Below are 25,100 nucleotides of genomic sequence, written 5' to 3'. Positions count from 1 at the left end.
TAACGTTATTAGAGTAGTAATCCTTTGTAATAATTAGAGCGGTGATGCTCTGAGAGCATGTACCTTCCTACATCACATGGGCTTTGACATTGAGTTTCAATTAACTTTCATCTACCACTGTTCATCTCACTCATTTTATTTGGCTCATTTGTGAGCCAGCTTTTCTGAAACTTTAAAAACATACTTTATTCATAAACATATCTTTGTATACATACACAGTCACTGTAGCAGTTTGGTTCTGTACAGTAACATATGGATAAACACACAAACATTGGGAGTTTGACTCCATCCAACAACCAAACCCAAGGCATTTCTTACTTATATTTGTGGGCCAATTTCCTCTTGTACCATAACTCCCTGAATCTTTTTGGAACAGGGAAGAGGGACCATAAATGTGACCTGCTCCTCTCTCTTACATCCTTACCATGAATTTGCATTGAGTGTTTTTAAAGAAGAAAGCAACCTTTTTTTGCCCTCCAGTTGAGCAGGGCGGCGTCATGAGGGTTGTGTGCAAGGGGCGTTTCCATGGCAGCCGCCGGGTCATGTGATCTCCGTGTCAGCTGACCTCTTCCCCCCCGTCACACTTCCGGTGTCGCTCGAGTAGGGACCGGCTGGCAGGCGGCGGGGACGTTTCAACATTGCACAGATTAAACTAACCGTTCACATCACTTTGGCAGCTGGTGTTTGGGGTACGGGACGAGAGCCTCAGGACGAGTATGGCGACCAACAGCATGTCCTACAACGACCAGACTCTGGGGAGTGAATCGACCGAGTTGGGCCAAGAAGCCACGGCCGTGACTTCAGGAGGAGGGGCAGCAGCTGGGTTCCGGCTCTTCAGCGTAGACTACAAGAAGTAAGTTAGAGAGCCCCTGTATGCCGGATTTTACACACTCCTTCTGCTCTGTTCTCTGACACAGGAACTCTTTCATGCTACTAGTCCTTGTTGTGAGACATAGTTTTCGTGAAAGACCTTTGGCAAACTTATTTTCTCGTGCTAATCCATGTCTCAAGGCGACTAAACGTTTTACTGTGAGCAAGTACTTGGTCCATTACATCGGTGCTTCTTTTCCCAGCTTTCGTTTTAGGTTGAAGCGCTGTAAATTATTGAGTGTGGCCACTTTACAAACATCACATGATGAGAGACTCTCAGTTGTGACAGCTTTGAAGGGGGCTATTTGGCCTGTCATGTTTGCATCATTTTCTGAATGAGCAATTTACTTAAAGCTATTTATTGCTATCTCACTAAGACTATGTAGTGTCCCCTTTCAAATGACGATCTACTTCACTTTTTTAGATGCTACAATTAAACTATACCTTAAGACTATTTGTTCCAGATTGTTGATGTGTTCCAAACCTCTCTTTCATCCACTCACCATTGCTTCTTTTGCCACTTAATTTCAATCTGTGCACTTGTTCTTTGTCAAAAATCACAACACCAAGCTATAGGCCAACAGGCTTATTTGAAGACACGACTTTTGGGAGTCTCTCTCTGTCTTCAGGTGAGACTCTGAAAGCTTGTGTCTTCAAATAAGCCTGTTGGACTATAACTTGGTGTCATATGATTTTTGACCTTGTCCACTCCAGTCCAACAGCGGCACCTTGTTCTTGATCCTTCTAAAAGTGGGATTTTATTTCTGTATTCTACCATGTCGAGAGGCCTGTGAGATGTTGGATACCTCTATCGAATCTTGTTTAAACTTTCTCTTCTACAAAGTAAGTAGCCCAAACTTCTTCAATTTATCCATGTAACTGAAGTTCCTCATCCCTGGAACCACACTCATTGCTTTGTGCGTTCTTTCCAATTACTTCCTATCCTTGTAGTGCTATTATAGACCAGACCAGACCAACCACCATGTGCGCGCACACCCCATCATTATGACAGCCTAGGCCAGGTGTTGTGTTCTAGATACAATTTGATTTGTGAAACTACCAGTCTTGAAGCAAAAAATATCACTCTTTGCACATATAGTTAAAATACAATAAAAATTGGAATAACCTAACTGCTGGAAAACTTAACGGAATAATAGATTAACTGCTAAACAGTAACTCTTAAACACAGAGATAGTAGGAACTGCAGATGCTGGAGAATCTGAGATAACAAGGTGTAGAGCTGAATGAACACAGCAGGCCAAGCAGCATCAGAGCACCCTTTCTGAAGAAGGGTCTAGGCCCGAAACGTCAGCCTTCCTGCTCCTCTGATGCTGCTTGGCCTGCTGTGTTCATCCAGCTCTACATCTTTTTAACTCTTAAACACACCCTTGGCAAAGGCAAATTCAATAAAATAGTGTCTCACATGCAATTCTAGCAGCAGGAAGAGAATCCCCAGCTTTTAGCTGTAACAGAGAGAGGAAGAACAGCTTCCACATCCAGCTTCAAGACCCCAGCAACTGCTACTGAAAAACTAAAACTAAAAATCTTGGTTCTGTGGGAGCTTGACACCACCCATTCAGGCTGCTGCTTTTCCAAATTTAGGAAAAAACCCCAAGGCCCCTTTGGGGTTTATGGGCTTTGAAGCAGACTGCTCGTCACTTCTGCCTCAACCTTTCTTCAAAACAAAGGACTAAATACACCTGTTAAAACCATTATAGCGTCAGTGTTGAAATGTCTTTAGCAGTGCTGTCAAACAGCACCTGCTCAGCGATAACCTGCTCATTGACACCCAGTTTGGGTTCTGCTAGGGCTCCTCAGCTCCTGACCCCGTTACAGTTTTGGTTTAATATGGACAGAAGTGCTGAATTCTGAGAGAGAGTGAAAGCCCTTAACATAAAGGCCACATTTGACTCCAAATGGGGCCAAGTAGCCTTAGGAAAACTGCAATCAATGGAAATCAGGGGGCAAACTCTGTGCTAGTTGGAGTCATAGGAAAGTGGTTGTTATTGTTGGAAGTCAGTCATCTCGGCTCCAGGGCACCTCTGCAGGAGTTGCTCAGGGTAGTGACCTAAATTCGTGTCACAGAAATGCCAGGTAATGATCATCTTCAGTTAAAGACAATCTAACTATTGGCCCCTTGACATTTAACGGTGTTTCCATCACTGAATGTCCCACTTCGAACATCCTGGGGGTTGGCATTGACAAAGACTGGACTTTGTATAGAAGCACAGTGACTGCATAAGCTAGGAGTACTGCAGCGAGTAACTCTCCATCTGACTGCCTAAAGTCTGTCCACCACCTACCTGACACGTCAGGAATGTGATGGAATACTGCCCACTTGAGCAGCTCCAACAATGCTCAAGAAGCTTGACTCCATCCAGGAACAAAGCAGCCCACTTGACTGGCACCGCAACTCCTCCTCCAATGCTCAGTAGGACCAGTTTGGTGAATTTTTGAACTACAGCTTGTGGATATTACAAAGATCCTTGAAAACATCTTCCAAACTCATGACCATTTCCACCTGGAAGGCTAAGGGCAGCAGATGCATGGGAAAACTACTACTTGCAAGTTCCCCTCTAAGCCAGTCACCATGCTAACTTGGAAATATATTGCCATCCCTTTACTGTCACCGGGTCAAAATCGTGGAATTCCCTGCCTTAAGGGCATTGTGGGTCAACCTACAGTATATGGACTGCAGTGGTTCAAGAATGCAGTCAACGCCATCTTCTCAAAGGCATTTGGGAGAGGTAACAAATGCTGGCCCAGCCAGTAATGCCCATGTCCTGTGTGTGAATTTAAAAAAAAAAAAAAAAAAAAAGTATGGGGTGACGTGTGATGCTCAAGTTGAGGTTATACAAGTTTAACATCTCCTGTGGAGAGAAGGCAGCATTAACGTTTCAAGTCCGTAACTCTGCTTTCTTTCCACAGATGCTGCCAAACCTGCTGAGTTTTTCCAGCACACAGCTCAGATCATCACGCAAGCCAGCTTTCCATCCATTGACTCCATCTTCCCTTCTCTGCCTTGGAAAGACCCTCCCACCCCAGTTATAATCTCTTCCAACTTCTTCCTTCAGGCAGAAAACACAAAAGCTTAAATGCACTTAGACAACAGGTTCAAGAAGAGCTTCTTCACTGCTGTTATTAGACTTCTGAATGGACTGCTCAAATTTGAGATCTAATGTTGATCTTGGTTTTTGTGCACCGTCTTTACAATAATAACTTTGTATTCCTTGCTGTGTTCAGTCATGCTATGATCTTTATATGTTATGATCTGCATGTACGGCACGCAAAAAACTTTTCACTGTACTTGGGTGCATGTGACAATAAGAAAGCAAAACAAAATCAAATCAAATTCTGTTTTTGGTTCAGATTTGTAGTAGCTGCAATTCTTTTTTTCTTTGATAACTTTCTTACTCTTGTTCCTGATTAATTAAGCCTAGGTTACTGTATGCTTTATATAGCTACTGTTGAATCTGTACTACCACCTTCAATGACTTGTGCTTTCTTTAGCATTGCCTTCTCTTTCAAAAATGAGTCATTTCACACTCTTCAGTGTTGAACATCAGCCTATTCCTCGAACTATAACCCTTCTGAAGTTCTACATAATGCTTCTCAGTTCAAAATTTTCAGGGATTTATATCATCCAGACATGTCAGTTTCATCCAGTGCACCAACGTCTAGGTTATTATAATATAAATATCAGCAAGAGTGAAGGTCTCAAAACCCACCCCTGCGAAATTTTACTGCAAGCCTTCCTTCATCTCTTGTCATTCAGCCAGTTTCATATCCATGTTCCTACTGTCCCTATTATTTCATGAGTCTATTGTGTGGCACTTCATCAAATTATGACAGAGATTGGAGTTGAGTACTGTTTGTCTCTTGTTTGACTAATCCATGGGTTATAACATTAAATTCAGTTGTTTTACCCAGTTCCTAACGTGGCCAATTTAATGCTTTGTCTATTAGAAGACCTGGAATAAAAAGATCCATCATCCAGATTTCTTTGATAAAGAGAATTATTGATTTATTGTGAAACAGATGATTCCATCAAGTTACAAAACTGTTAACACACAGTTTATAGTGTGAAAATATACATATTTGTTCACGTTACATAATTCAAAGCACCACACGTGCAATGCAAGAATCAAAAACTAATTCACTGTGCAGCGACTCACCATGGGAGAAAACACCATTGACTATTGATGGTTATTTCTTGAGGGAAAAATAAGTTTTATGGACTGTTCGCTGTAAATTCTAGCACACATGCAGCAGTTAATAGTCATGTGGTACAGTCTGGTGTTTCAGCAGACAGATTTTTCAGGAAACCGTATTGAGAAGTCTCCTAGCTGCAGGTTTCCCACTAGCTCACAAGGGTGTCACAGAAACACACTTGATCTGAACAACCTTTCTTTTCCAGTATGCTTTTTCCCAACAGACATCCAAATCAAATCCAGACATATAGTTTCTAAGAAGTGAGTCCAAGTAAATCCACCAGTGCAGGCAGGATGGGCCAAATGACTTCCTATACAGTAACAATTCTGTGAATTAGCTGAAGTTGGGATTTCCCAGAAGTGTTTTGTTAAATTGTGTGGTTTCTTTTACCTTTTTTGTTTTAAAAATAAAACTCAACTGTCTGGCTACGTGGAATAAAATTTCCACAACCCTTCAAAAACTCAGCTCTAAGAATTAAATGTATAGCCTTTTTAACAAAAGACCTGTTTAAGCCGGATTCGATTCCACCCTTGGGTGACTGTGTGGAGCTTGCACGTTCTCTTCGTGTCTGCTTAGGTTTCCTCTGGATGCCCGGGTTTTTTCTTCTCAGTCCAAAGGTTTGCAGATTAGGTGGGTTAGCCGTTGGAAATGGAGGGTTACAAGAATGGGGGTGGGTCTGGGTGGGTTGCTGTAAGCAGGATCAGTGTGAACTCGATGGGCTGAATGGCCTGCTTGCACGCTGCAGGGAGTCTGTATTTCTATGAAGTCAGTGAGCACCACATAAACAGCATTATCCCATCAACTTGTGTTAAGCATTCAAGAAAACTCCCAAGATAGTGTAACATGATTTGCCCTTAACAAATCCATACTTGTTTTTCTTAATCAACTGGTACGTGCCCTAGTGACGAATAATTGTTTCTTGAATTATTTTTTCTGGAGGTTCTCCACTACTGAAGTTAAATTGACTAACTTATAGTCGCTGGGTGCTACCACTGATACTAAGGAAGTCTGGAAAATATGGCCAGTGCCTCTGCAGCATTCACTGTCTGTTTCTTTGGATGAGTCATGATGCCTTATCAATTTTAGTTTTATTGTTCAACATCACCAGTCCTGTTAGGGGATGTGCATGTCTTTGAATTTGTGTTTTGAAAATGGTTAGTGATTTTTTTTAAAATGGTTCTGTTTAGTACAGTTGAACAGCACATCTTTCTTCCACTCTTGGAGTGCAGTTACTTACGCACGTACCCCACCTCCTCCACCACCCCCCCACCCCATATGATATTCAAAGCTGTCTTCTTCCTGAAAAGGTTGCTGTTGCTTCAAATGTTGTATGTGATTTAAAATAGTATATGATATTTAATTTGAAAAAAATTAGTTAGTAAAACAAAATTGGAAATCTAATTTTGTTAATTCCACTGTCTACAACAACTCAATATAAGTCAAATCACATCTCAACATTGATTCTTCACTTTGTCCTTTAATCGACATTTTTAAAAATTACAAATAATGTGAAGTTGAAGTTGTTCAGTTGGTGAAAGAAAGCAATTCAAACCCAAAGTAAAGTCATCAGATTGGTGACTGTCATCAGTAGTTCCAAAGGATTAAGCTCAGCATTTCTTGGTTAATGCTCTTCTGCTGTCCTGACTCTGCAACCACACCAGTGATGCAATTATCCACCCAATGTAGCTTTTTCACCTTAAAGGCTGTATTGAGGATCTCATTTTCCTTGATCGTTTAAGGTTCGGGATTGGGCCACCAGTGTAGATTATGGACAAACGTCGTTATGAAGAGAATTTGTGTAACAGGAATTTCATGCACATATTTTCTGAGTGATCTTAACCAAGGAAGAACATAGTGGTGCTATGCTGCATGGCATTTGGTGTTCTATCCCTTTAGTTATAGTAAAATAAGGCAGAAATGAAGTTATTGCAGTCTCCACATAGTAGAGGATACAATGATCCATTCACGTTCATTGGGCAAATGCATCAGCTTGGTAGGACTCAGTGAGTTTGTTCTAACATAGTTATTGTGATGGCTGTCGTCATTCTGTTATAGGGGCCATTGATGTTGGGGGTGGTGGGGTGGGGCGGTGGGGGGTTGGGGCGGGTGTGGAAATGTCTCCTTGCATGGCTTTGGGTGTCCTATTAATGACATTAGGAAGTCAGAAATCGGCCTGCTGGAGAAAAGATCCCACGCTGTTCTACACTCAAAACAGGAGCTGGTGTAAAATTGTTACTTTTAAGTATATGAAAAATGCAACCTATTGCCTTGCTATAATGCTGTACTGTTATTATTAGTAAGAAATGTACTGTATTTTAAATGTGATAAATGACCAAAATTGAAAAAAGAATTGAAGCTAAGGTTGAATCTGAAGATTGCACGCAGAAGTGAGTGAGTTCAGCTTAATACTTAAAAGGATGGATTGTTGCTAGACAGTGATGGGCAGTGAGTTCTTGAATGTTGCTGGAATAGTTACATTGTGGCATTCCATTTTTTTGGAGACTTGTGTATAAAATGGTCAGTCGCTGCAGACCAAAGCATGCAAACTACAGAATAAATATAGCACAATACAGAGCGAAGTAGTACTGTTTAATGACATGTTATGATCAGGCTTCACTTTGAGTAGTACATGTGATCAATATTTATGGAAGACATTTGGGCTTTGGAGGGAGACCACAGTGGAATTGTAACTCTCTTTCAACAAATTCTCAGACATTTAAAATACTATACGAAGAAGACTTTCAACTAAAAGAAGGCTTCACCAATAATCTGTAGATTTATGGAAAAACAAAACTGGAGACAATATTTCAAGCATAAATGTGATAGAACAAGACCATACCAGTTACAGCCAATAAAAGAAAATGTTTGGGATTGATGTCAAGAAGTTGCTAACAATTAGTAGTTAGAATCTGCAATTGGTTTTTTCCAGGTAGTGGAGGTGAAAGCATTTTAGTGTTTTGATTAGAAAGTCAACTCTTAAAATTTTTGGGAATTATGTGGAAAGCCTTTTCTCACCCATGTGGATCTTGTGAAGTTCTTTCCAGTGGTTGCTTCATGTATGGACATGGCTCTGGATGGAAGTTGGAAGACAGCAAAAATAACGCTCTATTTTTTTGACTCGTCATTTCACGAATATCATGTCATCTCCTTCACTTGTACCCACCCTGCTCCAATCTATAATTCTGGGTCCACAGTTGCAAAAAGGAACAAAGGTATTTCGTGATGGCTCTGATCAGACAAAGATAGTTACAACTTTCCTTAAATGAATGAGGTTGCATTGCTGCTTTGTTGGGACACTGCATTTTCCTCTGTGCCATTCCAGATTGCTTTTTCACATTGATTAATTCTGTGGCATTCTTTACTGACTTGTCTGCTCTAGATTATGTGCAGTAGACGTTGTGCAGTGTTCCTTGTCAGATGTCTGGAAAACTGTTCTGACAGAAAGCAGTGGAGAGTGACAGAACACTTTCAACAATTGGCACTTTACAGCAGACCTGTACATTGTTTCATTCCTTGGTTCAGATGAAAACAGCTCAGTCCAGGTCTATGGGAAGATATTGGAACCTAGTGACTTTTGGGTGTTTCATGATATTTTCTGCTTCTGCCACTTGGGCATTATGTCTTTACTGAAGAGTGATTTCATGAGGTTTAGGTTGTAACAGGTGAATTGCTGACTTCTTAGCAGTTTAGATAACCTTCTGAATGCTTGTCATGTTAATGATAACACTTCGATTTGTTTTGCGAAAAAATTTGACTTGTTGGTTCTCATGAATTGTGATTGAAAGCATTCGTATTTGTTGGGGCTACGTAAATACAAAAATTTCTTCAAATCTCATCTCATTCTATGTATGTGCCTAAGTTGAGTGGCAAGACCTCCAATTCTCCTTGCTTGACTATTGATTTTAAAAATGCTATAAAGCCAACAAATTAAATTGATTGCTGGTACTTGGTTGATTCGTGGTCCACTTTTAGTCTGTCTGCCAATGGTGTACGAAAACATAAACTTGTATTGTTCTCTGCACTGAATTCCCAGTTTTGCTGCTGTCCTGCCAAGAGGAAAAAGCATCAAGTCCAAGAATTTCAAGTGCATGTGGATGAAAGAAAATCACGCTTTGTCGCAATCACACGTGAACACTGATTTAAGGTGGCATTGGCGGCTGAGTTAATATGGAAGGGGAAGTGGCTCTTTGGTCAAAACTATTCTTTCCATATTTAATCGACAGTGTATCCTGATGTGAATTCTACTGCATCTAAAAATATTTCTGACTTAAGGTAGCAATTTAGAATATTCTGCCTCAGGTTCACAATTCTTTCTTGGTCATTGTGTTTTCGCTTCCACGGCCTTGTTGTGTATAAGGCTGATAAAGCATGTCTGTTTCCATAGTTAAGGTTTTCCTGGGATAGGTTTGTGGCTTGTTGTAAGAGTCTGTGTAGCTTGAGGGGCTTGGCTCTGCTGACCAGGAGACTGTCCACTTTTAGAACTGGAATTCGGTTTTATTGTCACATGTACTGAAGCACAGGGATATAGGAGTACAGTGAAAAATGTGCAAAGTCACCATTCTCCAGTGCCACCTTAGGTACAAAATCTTGGGTATAAAGTGAAAAAAAAAGTTAAGTTTAGCATTACAGTCCTTCAGTGTTTAGCTATGGGCCTGGATTTGGGTTGTTCCACCCTGATGCTGAGGCTATAAACTGCACGAGTCCCCTTGCTGCGTCTCCGCTGCAGAACCATGTCACCATTCTTCGATGCCATCTTACCTCTACCAACGATCTCATCATGAGACTGTATTGGGCTGATCTTGGCAATGTAGCTGCTACTGAAACTTCTGTTGAGAGCACCCAGCAGCTAAGTGCTTGCCATATGTGTATTGTACATATGTACATAGTGATAATGAATCTGTTCGGCTACGTTTTGGACCCACCTTCAGTTATCATCAAATCCTGGACTCCAACTTGAACCTGGAGTTTCTAGCTTAAAGGCAGGGACACTATCCACTGTGCTACAAGATTTCCCTGTATTCCTGGTTTTGCTGACCAGATAATTTCAATTGAACCTTTGGTTTGTTTGTAAGTTAGGTCTTGAGCTTCGTCGTGTTTGAAATGAAAACAGAAAATGCTGCAACTGTGCAGTGTATATGGGTCATACCTAAGAGAAACTTAATGTTTTAGTTGTGACCCTTCAGAACGATTAGAAGGATTACAGCTGATCTGTTTCCTGACGTTGCTTCAAATGCTGGCACACCTGTTTGTTCCCATTTAATCATTGAGCATTCTCTTTAAGTTTTGTGGGCATTGGCATTACTTTTGTTGTGGAATGCCATGTTTAAGGATAAATTGAGATTTAGTAATTTTAAACTGATGGCTAAAAGTCTTGACAACTATGTCATTCATATCACTTGGAGCTTTGAATTCCAGGATCGTGGTGTTCAGTATTTTCTCAAGTGGAAACCAGCTCAGATGTCAGTAGTTACTCAACTCCAAGTAATAGGTATTCAGCATGTTCCTTTTTTGGTGCAAGATACGTAAAACTTATGCAAATGTTCCAAATGTAGCTGCATCAGTATGTGCATGTGTATTTTGATAGATCAAATTGTTAATTTGGAAATATCTTTTGAGTCTAATCTTTACCAAATTTGAGTTTTCTTCTGTGTTATTTCTTAAGGACATTGTTTTGTGTATATGCTATGATCCCCTGGAGCCTAACAATGCTCTATCCTTGATCCTTTTCATTTGCTTGATGCACTTAAGCCAGGTTCTATGACATCAGGTCCCATGGTTTTGCTGACGAACTTTGCTGATTTGGTGTTTGATAGCTAATCCCAGTTTAGTTCCAGTTTTCTCCAGTTCCCCTGTGAAAAGATCAAAGCCATTGTCTTTGGCATCAGCACAAATTCTGTTACCTCAGTAATTAGTTTCTTACTGTCCTGCGACTACTGCTTGCAACCTTGATGTTTTCATTGACTAAGTTAAATATCCAGCCCTCATGTTTTTCGCATCACAAAAGGTTGCCTGTATTAGCTTAGGTAGATCCAAATTCCTTATGCTGAAATCGTCATTCGGGCAACAAATTGCATTTATCCATTGTTATCAAGTATTGTCCTTGTAGTGTAATAAAATGTTTCAAGGTCCTTCACGGGATCATGGAGCAAAATTCAGCGCCAAGCTACAAAGCAATATTAGGGCAGGTAACCAGTAGTTGGGGGTAAAAGTTAGATTTTAACAGGAGTTGAAGGAAGAAAGAGAGACTGAGATATTTGGGAAGGGAATGTGAGCTGATGGGTCAAGACAACTGAAGTTGCATCGATCCAAAAAAAATGAGAGATTGAAATCAGAATAGTTACTAGCCTAGAATTCTGTTATCCGACAGGTTTGTGGAATCAGAGGAGATCGCACTGATAGGAGGGGATGATATTGCAGAGGGGTCTGAAAACGAGCATGAAAATTTGAGATCTAACCGGAAGCTAATGTAGGGTTGTGAACATTTAGAGTAATGGAATGCAGGACTTAATGCAAGGCATTGATGTGGGATAGTTTTGTTCGACCTCTGATTTACAGAGGGTAATGTGGGAAGCTGGCCAGGAGGTCACTGGAGATAGCAATGGCATGGATGAGGCAGCAGGAAATTCAGTGTAGTGGGGGAAAATTTGGCCATGTTAGAGATACAATGTGCCCTGAGAACATTTCAGCAATAGTGCTCCAGAACCGGCATGTGCTCCGAGCCAAGGTATTTCAACACACGTACAAGATGGAGCTCTCAATTTGGGTCTGCGGTAGGTTGTGAAGAGCCAACAAGACGGGAAAACTTGGCATCATCATCAGTCTGCCTGCTGCAAATGCATCTGTCCATGACCAGAAGAGTGACCACTGCATAATCATTGTGGAGTCTGTAAAGACAGTGTCTTTTTATTCTTAATTTTGGTATGCGAATGAGAAAAGTGTTTTAAAACCAAGGATTGCTGAATGTTTTGAAAACACACTCTGTATACCATATACACAGCTGCTTGTTTGTGAAGTTGTTGAAGTCTGGTTGTCAATGAACTCAGTGAACCTAAAGAACTGGTCATCGACTTCAGAAAGAAAGGAGAAGAACACGCCCCATCTACATCAACAGGACAGAGATCGAGAGGGTGAAGAGCATCACCTTCCTTGGAGTGACAATAACTGATGACCTGTCTTGGACTTGCCACGTAAATGTGATGGTCAAGAAGGCACAACAATTCCATTTCTTCCTCAAGCAGCTCAGGAAATTTGGCATGTCCGTAAGATCCCTCATCAACTTCTACAGATGCACCACAGAAAGCATACTGTCTGAGTGCATAACAGCCTGGTATAGCAACTGCTCCGCCCAGGTCCGTAAGAAACGATAGTCTGGGCTGTGCACACCACCTTCTCGCTCGGAAGCCAGCCTTCCATCCGTGGACTCTATTTACATGGCCCGCTGCCACAGTAAGGTGGTCAACATCATCAAAGACCCATCACAACCCGGTAATGACCTACAACCTCTTCCATCAGGCAGAAGATGCAGAAGCCTGAACACACGCGCAAGGTTCAGCAACAGCTGCTTTCCGGCTGTTATCAGAACATTTGAATGGACTCTAGCCTCAATTAATGTAACATGCATGCCATGAAGTCTTTTTGATCTGTCCATCCTTTGGTTGCTGTGATATGCCTGTACTGTTTGGAAACAGTTGTTTTTCCCCCCCACTGTATTTTGGTACATGTGACAATAAATCAATCTAATCACATCAAAAATAACCAAGCTGAGGGATTATGTACAGATGGAGCTTGGTTTGGTACAAACAGCTGATTGGTATGTGAATTGGTAACCAGTTTTCGATGACAAAGGCATTCTTGCCAGCAACTGCCATTAGTTGTGTGGTAATTGAACAGTTTGGGGCTGTGAACAAGATACAGAAGATATCCGACTTCCACCAGTTCAGGTGCCCTCTCTTTGCTGTTTGCAGAACATGCTGCTTTAAGCATGAAAACTAGTTTATTTACCCTCCAGCAGTTGCTGTAAGCTGTTTTTTTTTATTATTGATAAGTCAAAGTCCTTGCATGAACCAGCCATGATGCCTCCTACAAACCAGCGAAAGCCTCTGGAGAAGGAAGACTGAAAAGCAGCTTTCTAACCAGCACAAGAATATCAGCAACCTTTTGTGAACAGGAACCACTCAATGGCTTTCTCAATCCTTCCCTCCATCCATAGCATTTTGTATTTCTGTTTTGGAGAATAAGAAAGTGGAGTTTACAAACTGATTAGAGTTTTAATTTGAGGCAAGTTGACACTTATTTGTTAATCTGTTGGAGTCTGATTACTTGTAGTGAACGGTAACTTTTTTGTTCAGAACAGGAGCCTGGACCGTGCTTGGTCAACCTGGGTCTGAAAGTCAGGTAAATTGGAGAATCCTTGTGTGATCTTAAAAAATCTTTACCTTTTGTGATGTCTGTGGGGATTGCAGGATTTGATATCTAGTACATTACCCCAGTCATGTATAACAAGATGTAAATCCTGTATTCACATTGTCAATACATGTCATTGTATGGCACTTTCACCATGCTAAATGTGAGGCTTTTTGACATTTTGGCAAACTCCATTGGGCATCCATGAAGCACTGGGGTCTCTCGCAGCATCAGAATCATTACCAAACACACACAATTTGTAACCTCAGTACAGCATATGCCCACTCTACCATTATCATCAAGCCAGGACATCATGCCTGGCTCTGAGGAATGCAGGAGGGCATGCCAGGGACATACCTAAAAATCATACCTACAAAACAGTGTACCAACCAGTAGAAGCACCAAGTGACTGACAGAGGTAAGCACTTGAACCAATAAGCTCTGCAGCCTTGCCACATCCAGTTATGAATGGTAGTGGACAATTAAACAACTCAATGAGGAGGCAGCGACACAAGTATTCAGTTCTTATTGGGTAAGCCCAACACATCAGTGCAAAAGATGAGGCCAAAACATTTGCAGCAGTCTTAAGTTAAATGCTGGGTGGATAATCCATCTCAGCCAATTCCAGGGGTCCCTAGCATATCTTACGTGTCAGTCTTCAGCCAATTCAGGCTGGAGGCACTGGATAGTGCAAATGCTGTGGGCCCTGACAACATTCCACCAATTGTACTGAAGACTATGCTCTGGAACATTCCTCATCCCTAGCCAAGCTGTTCCAGCTACACTACTGTCATGTGGAAAATTGCCCAGGTATGACCCGAACACGCACAAGTAGGATAAATCCAACCGGCAATTACTGCCCAGGCAAAGGAGCAGCAATGATAATTCCAAGTCAGAATTGATTTTGACTCATGAATTTACACATGGTAGTGTTCCCAAACACACACTGCCCGGGTCTTCTGGATGGTAGAGATCATCAGTTTGGAAGCTGATGTCCAAGGAAGTTTGAGTTACTGCTGTGCATCTTGTGGATTGTACATACTGCTGCCATTATACTGGTGGTGAAAGGATATTGATGGATGAAGTATTTAGTCAAATGGGCTGCTTTGTCATGGACGGTGTCAAGCTTCAAGTATTGTTGGAGCAGGACCCATTTGTGCACTTGGGAGTATTCCATTACAATGTAGACTTTTATGCTTTGTACATGGATAGGCTTTTGGGAGGTAGGAAACGAGTTACTTCAGAATTCCTTGTCTCTGACCTGTTCTTATTGCCACAGATGGTTCATCCAGTTTCTGGTCATGATTGTATTCCTCCTATTTTGTTTGAGATTCCAGCTTTGAAGAAAATAGGCCCACTTTGTGATAGATCTATGCAAATATATAAGTACTTTAAATATTGCGCAAACTAGATCATTAAAATGGTCATAAAACACTGGACTTATCAGTTTCGTATCAGTTTTTTTATTTCCAGTAACTTTAAACCTATTAACAAGTCAAGACTAAACTTTTTACAGTTTATCTCTCCTTTATCATACAATTGACAATAGTCTACAGGTGAAGATTATTGAAGAATAGCAAAGATATCACTTGACCTAGATCATGCACATTGAGGTTATTTTGGTGCAACTAATTGATATTGTCACTTCACTTTCGTACGAGTGATTGTCCTAAGTCTGTGTGGCTCACTTGTTCTTTTCCCCAGTCCTAGCCATCTTCCCCTGGTTCAAATGACCTTCCAATGTATTCTTAAATGTTAACCTGGTTTACCAACATTTAACTCTGGAGGCAAGTTCCAAAGCGTCTCAAATTTCTGGTAAGAAAACTTCTGTTCCAAATTTCTGGTATGTAATTTTTTAATGCCTGTTTGTCCCCTTATTTTCTATCTTCCTATCCACCGTGTTCCATGCCTTCATAAATTTAAATACTGCTGTTAAATCATTGCTCAATCTCACTTCTAATGCCAGTAAACTTAGAACTTGTTTCCATTTTAACGTTTGGGTAATTTCTTGCACTGTTTTATTTGCTGGTGGAATGGTAGGACTTAGTGGCTGAGTGTGCAATTGAACTATGATTTCATCAGGCTTGTTTTAATGACTGATGTAGCTAATAGCTCTTATTTTGTGAATGTGTGTGGTTTTGTTTTTGAATATTACTGGCTTTTGAAAAATCATCTTATTATAATAGCCTTGATAACTTAGCGATAGTTGTGTAGTGTAGTTTAATAATATTAACTGTAAATTTCAATTAAGCCACTAGATGGTGACACTTCATTGCAGAATCTTCCGGAGATGAATTTTTAAAGATCTGTTCTAGCAGCGGGGGGTATCGTGCAGTGAATATTTAGTTAAAGCAGGAACCCGCTTCTATATCTATAAACGAATAAAGCCATAAGATATTAGAAGTAGGCTGTTCAGCCCATCAAGCTTTGCCTTTCAATGAGATCATAGCTAATCTGATAACCCTTAACTCTGTTCTGCCTCTTTTCCCACTATCTTTGATTCTCTCACTGATTAAAATCTGTCTATCTCAGCCTTGAGTATACTTCCAACCTCAACAGTGATTTGTGGTAAATAATTCCAGAGATTCACTCTGAGAGAAGAAATGTTCCTGATCTGTCTTATATGTGTGACCCCTATTCTGAGATTATGCCCTCTGGTCTTAGACTCTCCCACAAAGGGAAACCGTGTCTCTGTATCTATCCTGCCAAGTCTTTTAGAATCTTGTGTGTTTTGTCAAGGTTGCCTTTTGTTCTTCTAAATACCACCGAGTATAGGCCTGACCAGTTCAAGCTCTCAAGGCAAGTCCCTCCATACCTGGTCTCAGTCTCTTCTTTGTACTGCCTCCAATGCCAGTATGTCATTCCGCAGATAAGGGGCTCAAAACTGTCCACAGTATTCCAACTGGGGTCTGATTAGTGCCTTGTATAGTTTTAGGTCTTCCTAAATTTTAATACTTAATTCCATTTGCAATGAAGGCCAATGTTCCATTTGCCCTCCTTTTAAAGGTGGTCCAGAGCTGTCTGCTGTCCAATTAAACAACATTAAGCTCCTACATTCTTTGTGTCAAAGTGCATAACTTCACATTTTCCCGCATTGAGTATAATGTATCAAGTTTTTGTTCAAATGCTTAACCTGTTTATATCCCTCTGCAGACTCTGACATCTTCACCACTTGCCTTCCCATTTATTTTTGTGTCATTTGCAAACTTGGATACAGTGTATTGACTTTCCTCATTCAAGTCATGAGTATATATTGTAAATAATTGTGGCCCCACCACTGATCCCTGTTGTGTTTAGCCAATTAGTTGGCAAATCCTCCATCTGTGCTAATTTACTAATTCCAATACCATGGCCTGTTATTAAGTAGTCTAATGTTTGGTATCTTTTATCAAATACTTTCTGAAAATCCAAATATATTACATCCATTGCTTCCCTTTGTGTATCTTGCTTGTCCCTCCTTAAAGAATTATTATAAATTTGTCAGACGTGATTTCCCCTTCATGAGGTCGTGCTGACTGATTGATTATGTTATGTAGCTCCAAATGTTCAACAATTACATCATTGTGTAATAGACTTCAGCATTTTCCCAATAACAGATTTTAAGCTAACTGGCACGTGGGTACCTGCTTTGTCTCCATCCTTTTTTAGATAAGTGTTATATCTGCAATTTTCCAGTCCCCGGGGCATTTCCAGAATCTAAGGATTCTTGGAAGATTGCTATCAATACATTGACTATCTCTGTAGCTACTTCCTCTTAATATTCTAGGATGCCCCAACAGTTCCAAGGGGCTGATCAGTCTTTAGCCGCATTAGTTTCCTGAGCACTCTTTTACCCCTCTAGTCGTAGTTATTCTCTTTATTTGATCTCCTTTTTACTCGTTGATTATTTAATAAATTGGTAACTTAATAAATTGCTATCTGTAGTACAGGGCTTATGGCTGATGAATGCTGTTAGGAAAATTGTCATGCCATGTTTCAGCACATGTATCCTTTAAAACACAAGACTATGTTCTTAATTGGGAATCCAGTTGTCTTCTCCCAATATTTGACACCCACTGTCTCTTGAGTTTCTTTCCTCTTTGTCCTTAATGTGATCTTGATTTGTATTGGAATATGATTTAGCAGTTAATAGCTATTATCATTCTTCTTGCTTGAGCATGGTGACATATATTGGCAGGCCATAGTTACATTTGTAGTCTACATTCATCCTTTGACTAACTTTTGTTTACTTCTCTAACGTGTATTGATGCACAATGATTATGAAACCCCAATATCTAATGTGGCCGATGTGCAAACTCTGCAGTGCCTTGTACCTCCTTAATTTACTGTTTTTTGATTCTTGCATCTGGGAAGAAAAGTGCTCGCTTTTTAAGATTTTTGGATGACTTGTGGCATTTTCTTTTGTCTTTTTTTACACCGTCCACTGCCCTCACCGCCACCTGGTAATGAGCAATGGAAGGGAGAGATCTTGTTGAGAGCATTTTGTTTTTGGAGCTTCTTTTAAAATTGTGAAACATAAAGTATTCAGTGTCCAGAGTCTTGAGCATAAGGAACAAATCAGTTGGCGAATGCAATGATGATTGTTCAGTTGTGTTAATTTTCTTGAATTGGTTAATACTCATCAGCCAAGTATAATTAATATGGAATGCAGTAAATGATTTTAGAGCTACTCTGCATTCAAAAACAATAATGCGGACATTCCTTTCATGGAGGTATCTTAATTATTTGCAATGCCCTGATCAAAATGCAAGGAAGTGATGTTCAAGATTGAGCAGAAGAAATAAAAACACAAGATGATCTATCTTTTTTCCCCCTTTAAACTTGTGCTTTGTGTACCTATTGTAACTAGAACAGTAACCTTTCTACCAATCATTTGGCATATACTTTACTATGGTTTAACCTTAATCAGCATTTGCTAGTTTTTTTTTAACCAGGCTGACTTGGTTCTGTACACATAAAGCCTTTAAATTGAGTTGGCATTACAATTTTTTGCACTTTATTTTTGAAAATGAACATGAATGTACAAACAACTAATGAATGAGGAATCCACAAAAACTGTTCATGTCATGGATACATTTGAAATCGTCTTCGTGGATTGCTCTTTCATTTGACAGGTGATTGACGGGTTTTGATCAAAATCTTTTGCTTTCCTGTAGATCTACAAATTGAACTGTTGGAGTTTCAAGAAATATCAATATTTCATAAACCCTGTGCCAGTAATTTAGCTGAAGTTATGAAGTTCATGTTCATGTTACTTCTTTCTGCAAGTCATGGTAAAAGAGCTGGAATGTGAATCATTGTACTTGTTTGACTAAACCTCTTGATAAAACCACTTTAGTTTCTTGGCACACGTTTAAGTACCTTCCTGCATTTGGTATGTATTTCATACAATGCCATGAATGATAAACATGAATATTTGCATATCGTGACGTCATGTTATAATTTGGAGCTAAAAAACTGTTTCCTTTGATTTGTCACATATACTGAAATACAGTGACAAACTTTGTTTCCAAGCAGTACAGGCAGATCACAGCAACCGAAGGGTGTACAGATCAAAAAGATTTTGAAGCATGCACGTTACATTAATTGAGGCTAAGAGTCCATTCAACGTTCTGATAACAACTGGAAAGAAGCTGATCCTGAACCTGCTCGTGTGTGTGTTCAGGCTTCTGTATCTTCTGCCTGATGGAAGAAGTTGTAGGAGAGCATCACCAGGGTGTGATGGGTCTCTGATGTTGGCTGCCTTTCTGTGGCAGCGAGGTATTATGTAAATAGTCCATGGATGGAAGGTTGGCTTCTGTGATGGTCTGGGCTGTGCACACCACCTTCTGTAGCTTCTTGCGGTCCTGGGCCAGAGCATTTGCCATAACCAGACTGTTATGCACTCAGACAGTGTGCTTTCAGTGGCGCATCTGTAAAAGTTGGTGAGGGATCTTATGGACATGCCAAATTTCCTGAACTGCTTGAGGAAGAAATGGGATTGTTGTGCCTTCTTGACCGTCACATTTATATGGCAAGTCCAAGACAGGTCATCAGTTATTGTCACTCCAAGGAATGTGATGCTGTTCACACTCTCGACCTCTGTAGATGAAGGCGTGTTCTCATTTTCTGAAGTCATCAGTTCTTTAGTTTTGCTGACATTGAGAGATTGTTGGTTGGTTGGTTTTCATTGCACCACATCACCAAGCTCTCTGTCTCCCTACTGTATTTTGACTTGTCATTGTTTAGATATCCATCCTACTATGGTGGCTTTGTCAGCGAGCTTAGAGATGCCGTTCATTCAGAATTTGGCAACACAATTGTGGATGTACAGGGAGTACAGTAGGGGGCTGAGGATGCTGGCCTGGGTGGCTGGGGGGCGTTCCAGTGTTGTGTTATTGTGGAGGACCCGCAGTTACCTATCCTCACTTTGGCCAATGGGTCAGAAAACTGAGGATCCAGTTGCAAAGGGCAAAGCTGAGACCAAGGTCATGCAGTTTTGATATCAGTCTAGAGGGGATAATAGTGTTGACTACAGCTCCGCCTTCAATGAGCAGGAGTCTGATGTAGGTGTCTTTCTTTTTTTTGTCCAGATGTTTCAGGAAAGAGCGCAGGGCTAGGGATATGGCATCCTCTGCGGACCTGTAATGTTGGGCAAACTGTAGGGGATAGAGGCAGGCTGGGAGACTGGAGTTGATGTGGGCCACGACCAGCCTCTTGAAGCATTTCATGATTATTGAAGTCAGAGCTATTGGGCAGTAGTCATTTAGGCACACTGCATACGTTTTCTTGGGTATGGGGATAATGGTGGTCATCTTGAAGCAGATGGGGACTTGGCCTATAAGAGAGAGAGGTTGAAGATGTCGGTGAATAACTCCGCCAGTTGGTCCACACAGGGTCTGAGTGCTCGGCCAGGGACACAGTCCAGGCCCGTCGCTTTCTTTGGGTTGACTCCCTGCAATATCTTAACCTTGGTTAGGGTTTTCACAGTGAGTAAATTATTTCCCCTCCACGTTGCTAATGACCAACCTTGAAGAGAGGTTTTGCCCCCTTGACTTATTTCTCTGATTTATTTTTAAAAACATAAGTACTTGTAAACATATTCCCATGAAATTAATGATCATTGAATAAGTTTATAAGTTTGTGACTGATTTTGAAAGGCAAGTGAGTGAACTCAATGTTAGCTTGCTTTCTCTCCATGGATGCTGTCTGACTGGCTGTGATCGCAGCACTTGTTGTTTTCAGTGCAGGTTCCAGCATCTGCAATAATTTGCTCCAATATCCTCGTTGTTTAGATTGTTACGATGATTCTGTTGCTTAGTGTTTACTGGCTCCTTTGGTGCATCACAACTGACAAAATGTCAGAAACTGTTCAACATAAATCAATTCTATAAAGAAAAGTTAGGGCATTTATCCAACTTTGACTGTGATGAACACTTTTGGGTCTTAACCTGAACATGGTAGCAGTACCATTTAACTTAGTAAAATTTTTCAAACTGCTTCACAGACATTGTCAAAAAAGAATTGGCACCAGAATACATGAGATGTTCGGGTGGATGATTAACAGCTTGGACAGAGATAGGTCTTTTGATGGAGGAGAGAAACATGTAGAAGTGCAGAGAAGTTTTGGGACAATTCCAGACTCTGGCTAAGTGGGAGATCTGCTGCTTAACCCCTGGCAGTGATTTAGAATTATGTGGAGCGACAAACTGTCGACAAGGAACTAAAACATAATTACAAGGCCTCCCCCTTTAATTGTTTACTCAACTTTTGTACATATGGCACAAAATAAAGCAACTTGGCAATGAACCACGTCTGATTATGAAGAAACTGAACACCTCAGATACAATAATGCCACTAACATGGATAGGTGAAAAGCAGTAGGAACTATAAAACAGCAAACATTGGGTGTGCCAAGTTATAGTGATTCGAATTGTGAAAGAGAAGCAAGTTAAGGGAGTGGTGTGGTTAAACCTTCACCTTTAAGTAAAGGGTTTTAATGACAATGCAGGCTATCAATATCAGATGAAGAGAATTATTGAGTAAGTGGAAGGATGTTAAAATATGCAAAAACTTCCAGGAATGGGCAACATTTTTAGTGAGTAAAGTGAATAGGTGAGGTGAGAGTCCCATTGACATCAAAGCCACATTTGACCAAGTCTGGTATCAAAAAGGGTAGTGTCTTCAGCTCAAACATCTTCAGTTGCTTCAACTACGATCTTTGCAGCATCATAACATCAGATTTTGAGATGTTCTGATTTTACATTGCTCAGCACTGTTTGCAGTGACTTCGATACAAAAGTGGTCCATGTCCAAATGCAGCAAGTCTCGGACAATACCCAGGCTTGGCCTGAATATGGTAAATAACGTGAGCTGTACGTGCCAGACAATGAGCATTTCTGATGAATCTAACCATCACCCCTTGACACTTAATGGAGTTACCATCACTGAATTCCCCACTATCAACATCCTAGGGGTAACTATTGATCAGAAACTGAACTGGACTCGCCATATTAATACAGTGACTACAAGAGCAGGTCAGAAGTTAAGAATACTGCAGTGAGTAACTCAACTCCTGTCTCCCCAAAGTTTGTCCAGCATCTGCAAGGCACAAGTCAGGAGTGTGATGGAATACTCCCCACTTGCTTGGATGAGTGCAGCTCCATAAGCACTCAAAACTCAATACCGTTCAGAACAAAGCAACTTTTTCTTTTAATCATTCACAGGATGAGGTGTCACTGGCTATGCCAGCATTTTCATTGCCCATCCAGAGTAGGCAGTTCAGAGTCACACGCACAGCTGTGGGTGTGGAGTCACACATAAGCCAGACCAGGTAAGGGTGGCAGTTTCCCTCCCTAACAGACATTAGTGAATCAGATGGGTTTTTCTGACAATTAACAATGGATTCATGGTCATCACTAAACACTTAATTTCAGATTTTCTTTTTGAATTCCTATTCCGCCATCTGCTGTGGCAGAAATCAAACCTGAGTCCTCAGAACATTAGCTGACTTTCTGGATTGACAGTCTAGTGATAATTCCACTCGGTGATTACCTCAGCACATCCTCCAACAACGACTCCCTTCACCAGAAGATATAGGTGCAGAATTAGGCCACTTGGTGTATTGAGTCTGCTTCACCATTTGATCATGGTGTTGCCAGAGGAGGTAGTGGAAGCAGACACAATAGCAGCATTCAAGAAGCACCTGGACAAATACGTGAATAGGAATGGAATAGAGGGATACGGATCCTGTAAGTGAAGACAGTTTTAATATGGAAGGGCAAAATGTGGCGGCTCAGGCTTGGAGGACTGCAGGGCCTGTTCCTGTGCTGTTTTTTCTTTGTGTTTCTCAACCACACTTGCTTGCTATCTTCCTTCCCCCCCCCCCCCCCCCCCCCCCCCCCACCCCCCAACTCCATAACCCTTGATTCCTTTACTAATCAAGAACCTAAATATCTCCATCTTAAATGCATTCAGTGACTTGTCCTCCACAGTCTTCTGTGGAAGTGAGTCCCATAGATTCACCATCATGGTGAATAAACTCCTCCTCATCTTCGTTCTAAAGGGTTGACCCTTTTACTCTGAAGCTGTGCCCACAGGTCCCAGTCTCATACTACATCTACTCTATCCAGGCCTCTTAGTATTCTGTAAGTTTCAATGAGATGTCCCCCTCATCCTTCTAAACTCCAAACACAGAGTCCTCAACCACTGCTCATATGCCAAACCCTCTAACCTGGTATCATTCTTGTAAACCTGCCCTCAAGCCCATCCAAGGTTAACACATCTTTCCTTACATAAGGAGCCCAATATTCCAATTGCAGTATGACCAGAGCCTTGTACAGCTTTAGCAGTGCAACTCTGATCTTGTATTCTAGTCCTTTTGAAGTGAATGCTAACATTGCATTTACCTTCTTTATTGCCAATTAAACCTGCGTGTTAATGTCAGGAGAATCCTGAACTGATTCCTAAATCCCTTTGTGCTTCAGATTTCCGAAGCCTTTGCCTGTTGAGAAAATAGCTATGCCTCTTCCTACCAAAGTGCATAACCTTGCACTTTCCCACATTGTACTCTGTTTGTCGCCTCTTTGCCAACTTTCCTAACCCATCCAAGACCTTCTGCGACCTTCTGCTTCCTCAACATGACCTGTCCCTCCAATTATCTTTTTTGCTAAGTTTGCAGATGAGACAATGTCGGCAGTTCCTTCATCCACATTGTTAATGTACAGCATGAATGGTTGTGGGCCTGACACTGACCCCTGCAGAACTCCAGTAGTCACTTGCTGCCATACTGGGGGGAACATACCTTATCCTTTCTGTCTGCCTTCTGCCAGTCAGCCAATTCCCTATCCTTGCCTGTAACACCATGGGCTCTTCATTAGCAGCCTCTTGTGCACTGCCGCTGATGCTCAGTAGCAGCAGTGTGTAGCATCAACGAAGTGCACTGCAGAAACTTGCCAAAGATGTTTTAGACAACACTTTCCAAACCCATGGCGGCTACCTTTTGAGCAGGACAAGGTCAGCAGATTCATGGGAACACCACCACCACCTGAAAGATTCCCTCCAAGCCATTCGCCATCATGAGTTGGAAATATGACATTTTAAGTTTATTGGGTCAAAATCCTGGAATTCCTTCTGTAATAGCATTGTGGCTTTACCTACAGTGTGTGAACTGCAAGGGGTTCAAGGCAGCATGTCACCATCACTTTCTCAATCCTAACAGGTAATAAATGCTGGCACAGCCAGCAATGCCCTCTCCCATGAATGAGTACAAAAAATTCAGCTAAAGATGAAAGAGAAGAAGTCAGTCGTAAATTCCGGTTTTATACTTGTGTATTTAGTGATTGAGGTGCTGGGAGGAATTATTAGTCATTTTTCAAAATGCTAAAGGGAAGCTATAATTCTGCTCCCCAACCAGTGCTGTTGAACAGCAGTGTACAATTTTTGGGCACTCTTTCTTTGAAACAGCAAAACTCATGGCCACGGGATGTGGGTACCACTGGCTTGGCCAACCGTTACTACCCATTCCTAATCCTCCTTGAGAATGTAGTGGTAAGCTGTTGTCTTGAACCACTGCAGTTTGTTGAGAATAGCCACAGCCCTGGTGGGAAGGGAGTTCCACGGTTTTGATTCAGTGACTGTGTGAGCATGGTGTAAGCCTTGAAGGGGTACTTGCAGGTGGAAATGTTCCTTGGATCTGCTGTTCTTGTCGTTCTAGATGGTAGATATTGAGGTTTGGAAGTTGAAGTGTGTGCTTGAGATTCAAAGTCATCCTGATCTGAAACTTCAGTTCTATTTCTTTCCACAGATGCTGCCTGATCTGAGCATTTCCAGCACTTTAACTCGTAGCTGCAATAAAAATGGAAGTTTATCTAGGGTTAGTATGTATAAGTAGATCAGTTTAATGAAATAAATTAATTGTCAAATTTGTAATGGGTGTTAAACCTGACATGGAAGTTGTTGTGTGATACTAGATAAATTGCCTTTTTCAATTGATTTACTACTAGTTAGATAAAACTACTAAAAGTTCAGTGGTTGAGGTAGCAAGAACTGCAGATGCTGGAGTCAGTCAGTACAGTGGAGCTGGAGGAACACAGCAGGTCAGGCAGCATCAGAGGAGCAGGAAAGTTGACATTTCA

The 25,100-nt window shown here is 41.1% G+C and overlaps 1 protein-coding gene across 1 annotated transcript in view; it reads left to right on the top strand.

Annotated features, from left to right (window-relative positions):
- The first annotated feature begins 508 nt into the window (after positions 1–508).
- Positions 509–25,100, top strand: part of ap3b1a (adaptor related protein complex 3 subunit beta 1a) — a 290,460-nt gene continuing 265,868 nt past the window's right edge. Inside the window, exon 1 of the mRNA XM_048593837.1 lies at positions 509–853. Coding sequence (XP_048449794.1) covers positions 717–853 — 137 coding nt within the window. The 5' untranslated portion in view covers positions 509–716. The remainder of the gene's footprint in view (positions 854–25,100) is intronic.

The sequence above is a fragment of the Rhincodon typus genome, chromosome 3, assembly GCF_021869965.1.
Source record: "Rhincodon typus isolate 14 chromosome 3, sRhiTyp1.1, whole genome shotgun sequence".
NCBI classification, from domain to species: Eukaryota; Metazoa; Chordata; class Chondrichthyes; order Orectolobiformes; family Rhincodontidae; genus Rhincodon; species Rhincodon typus.
This window is presented reverse-complemented; position numbering and strand designations above follow the sequence as displayed.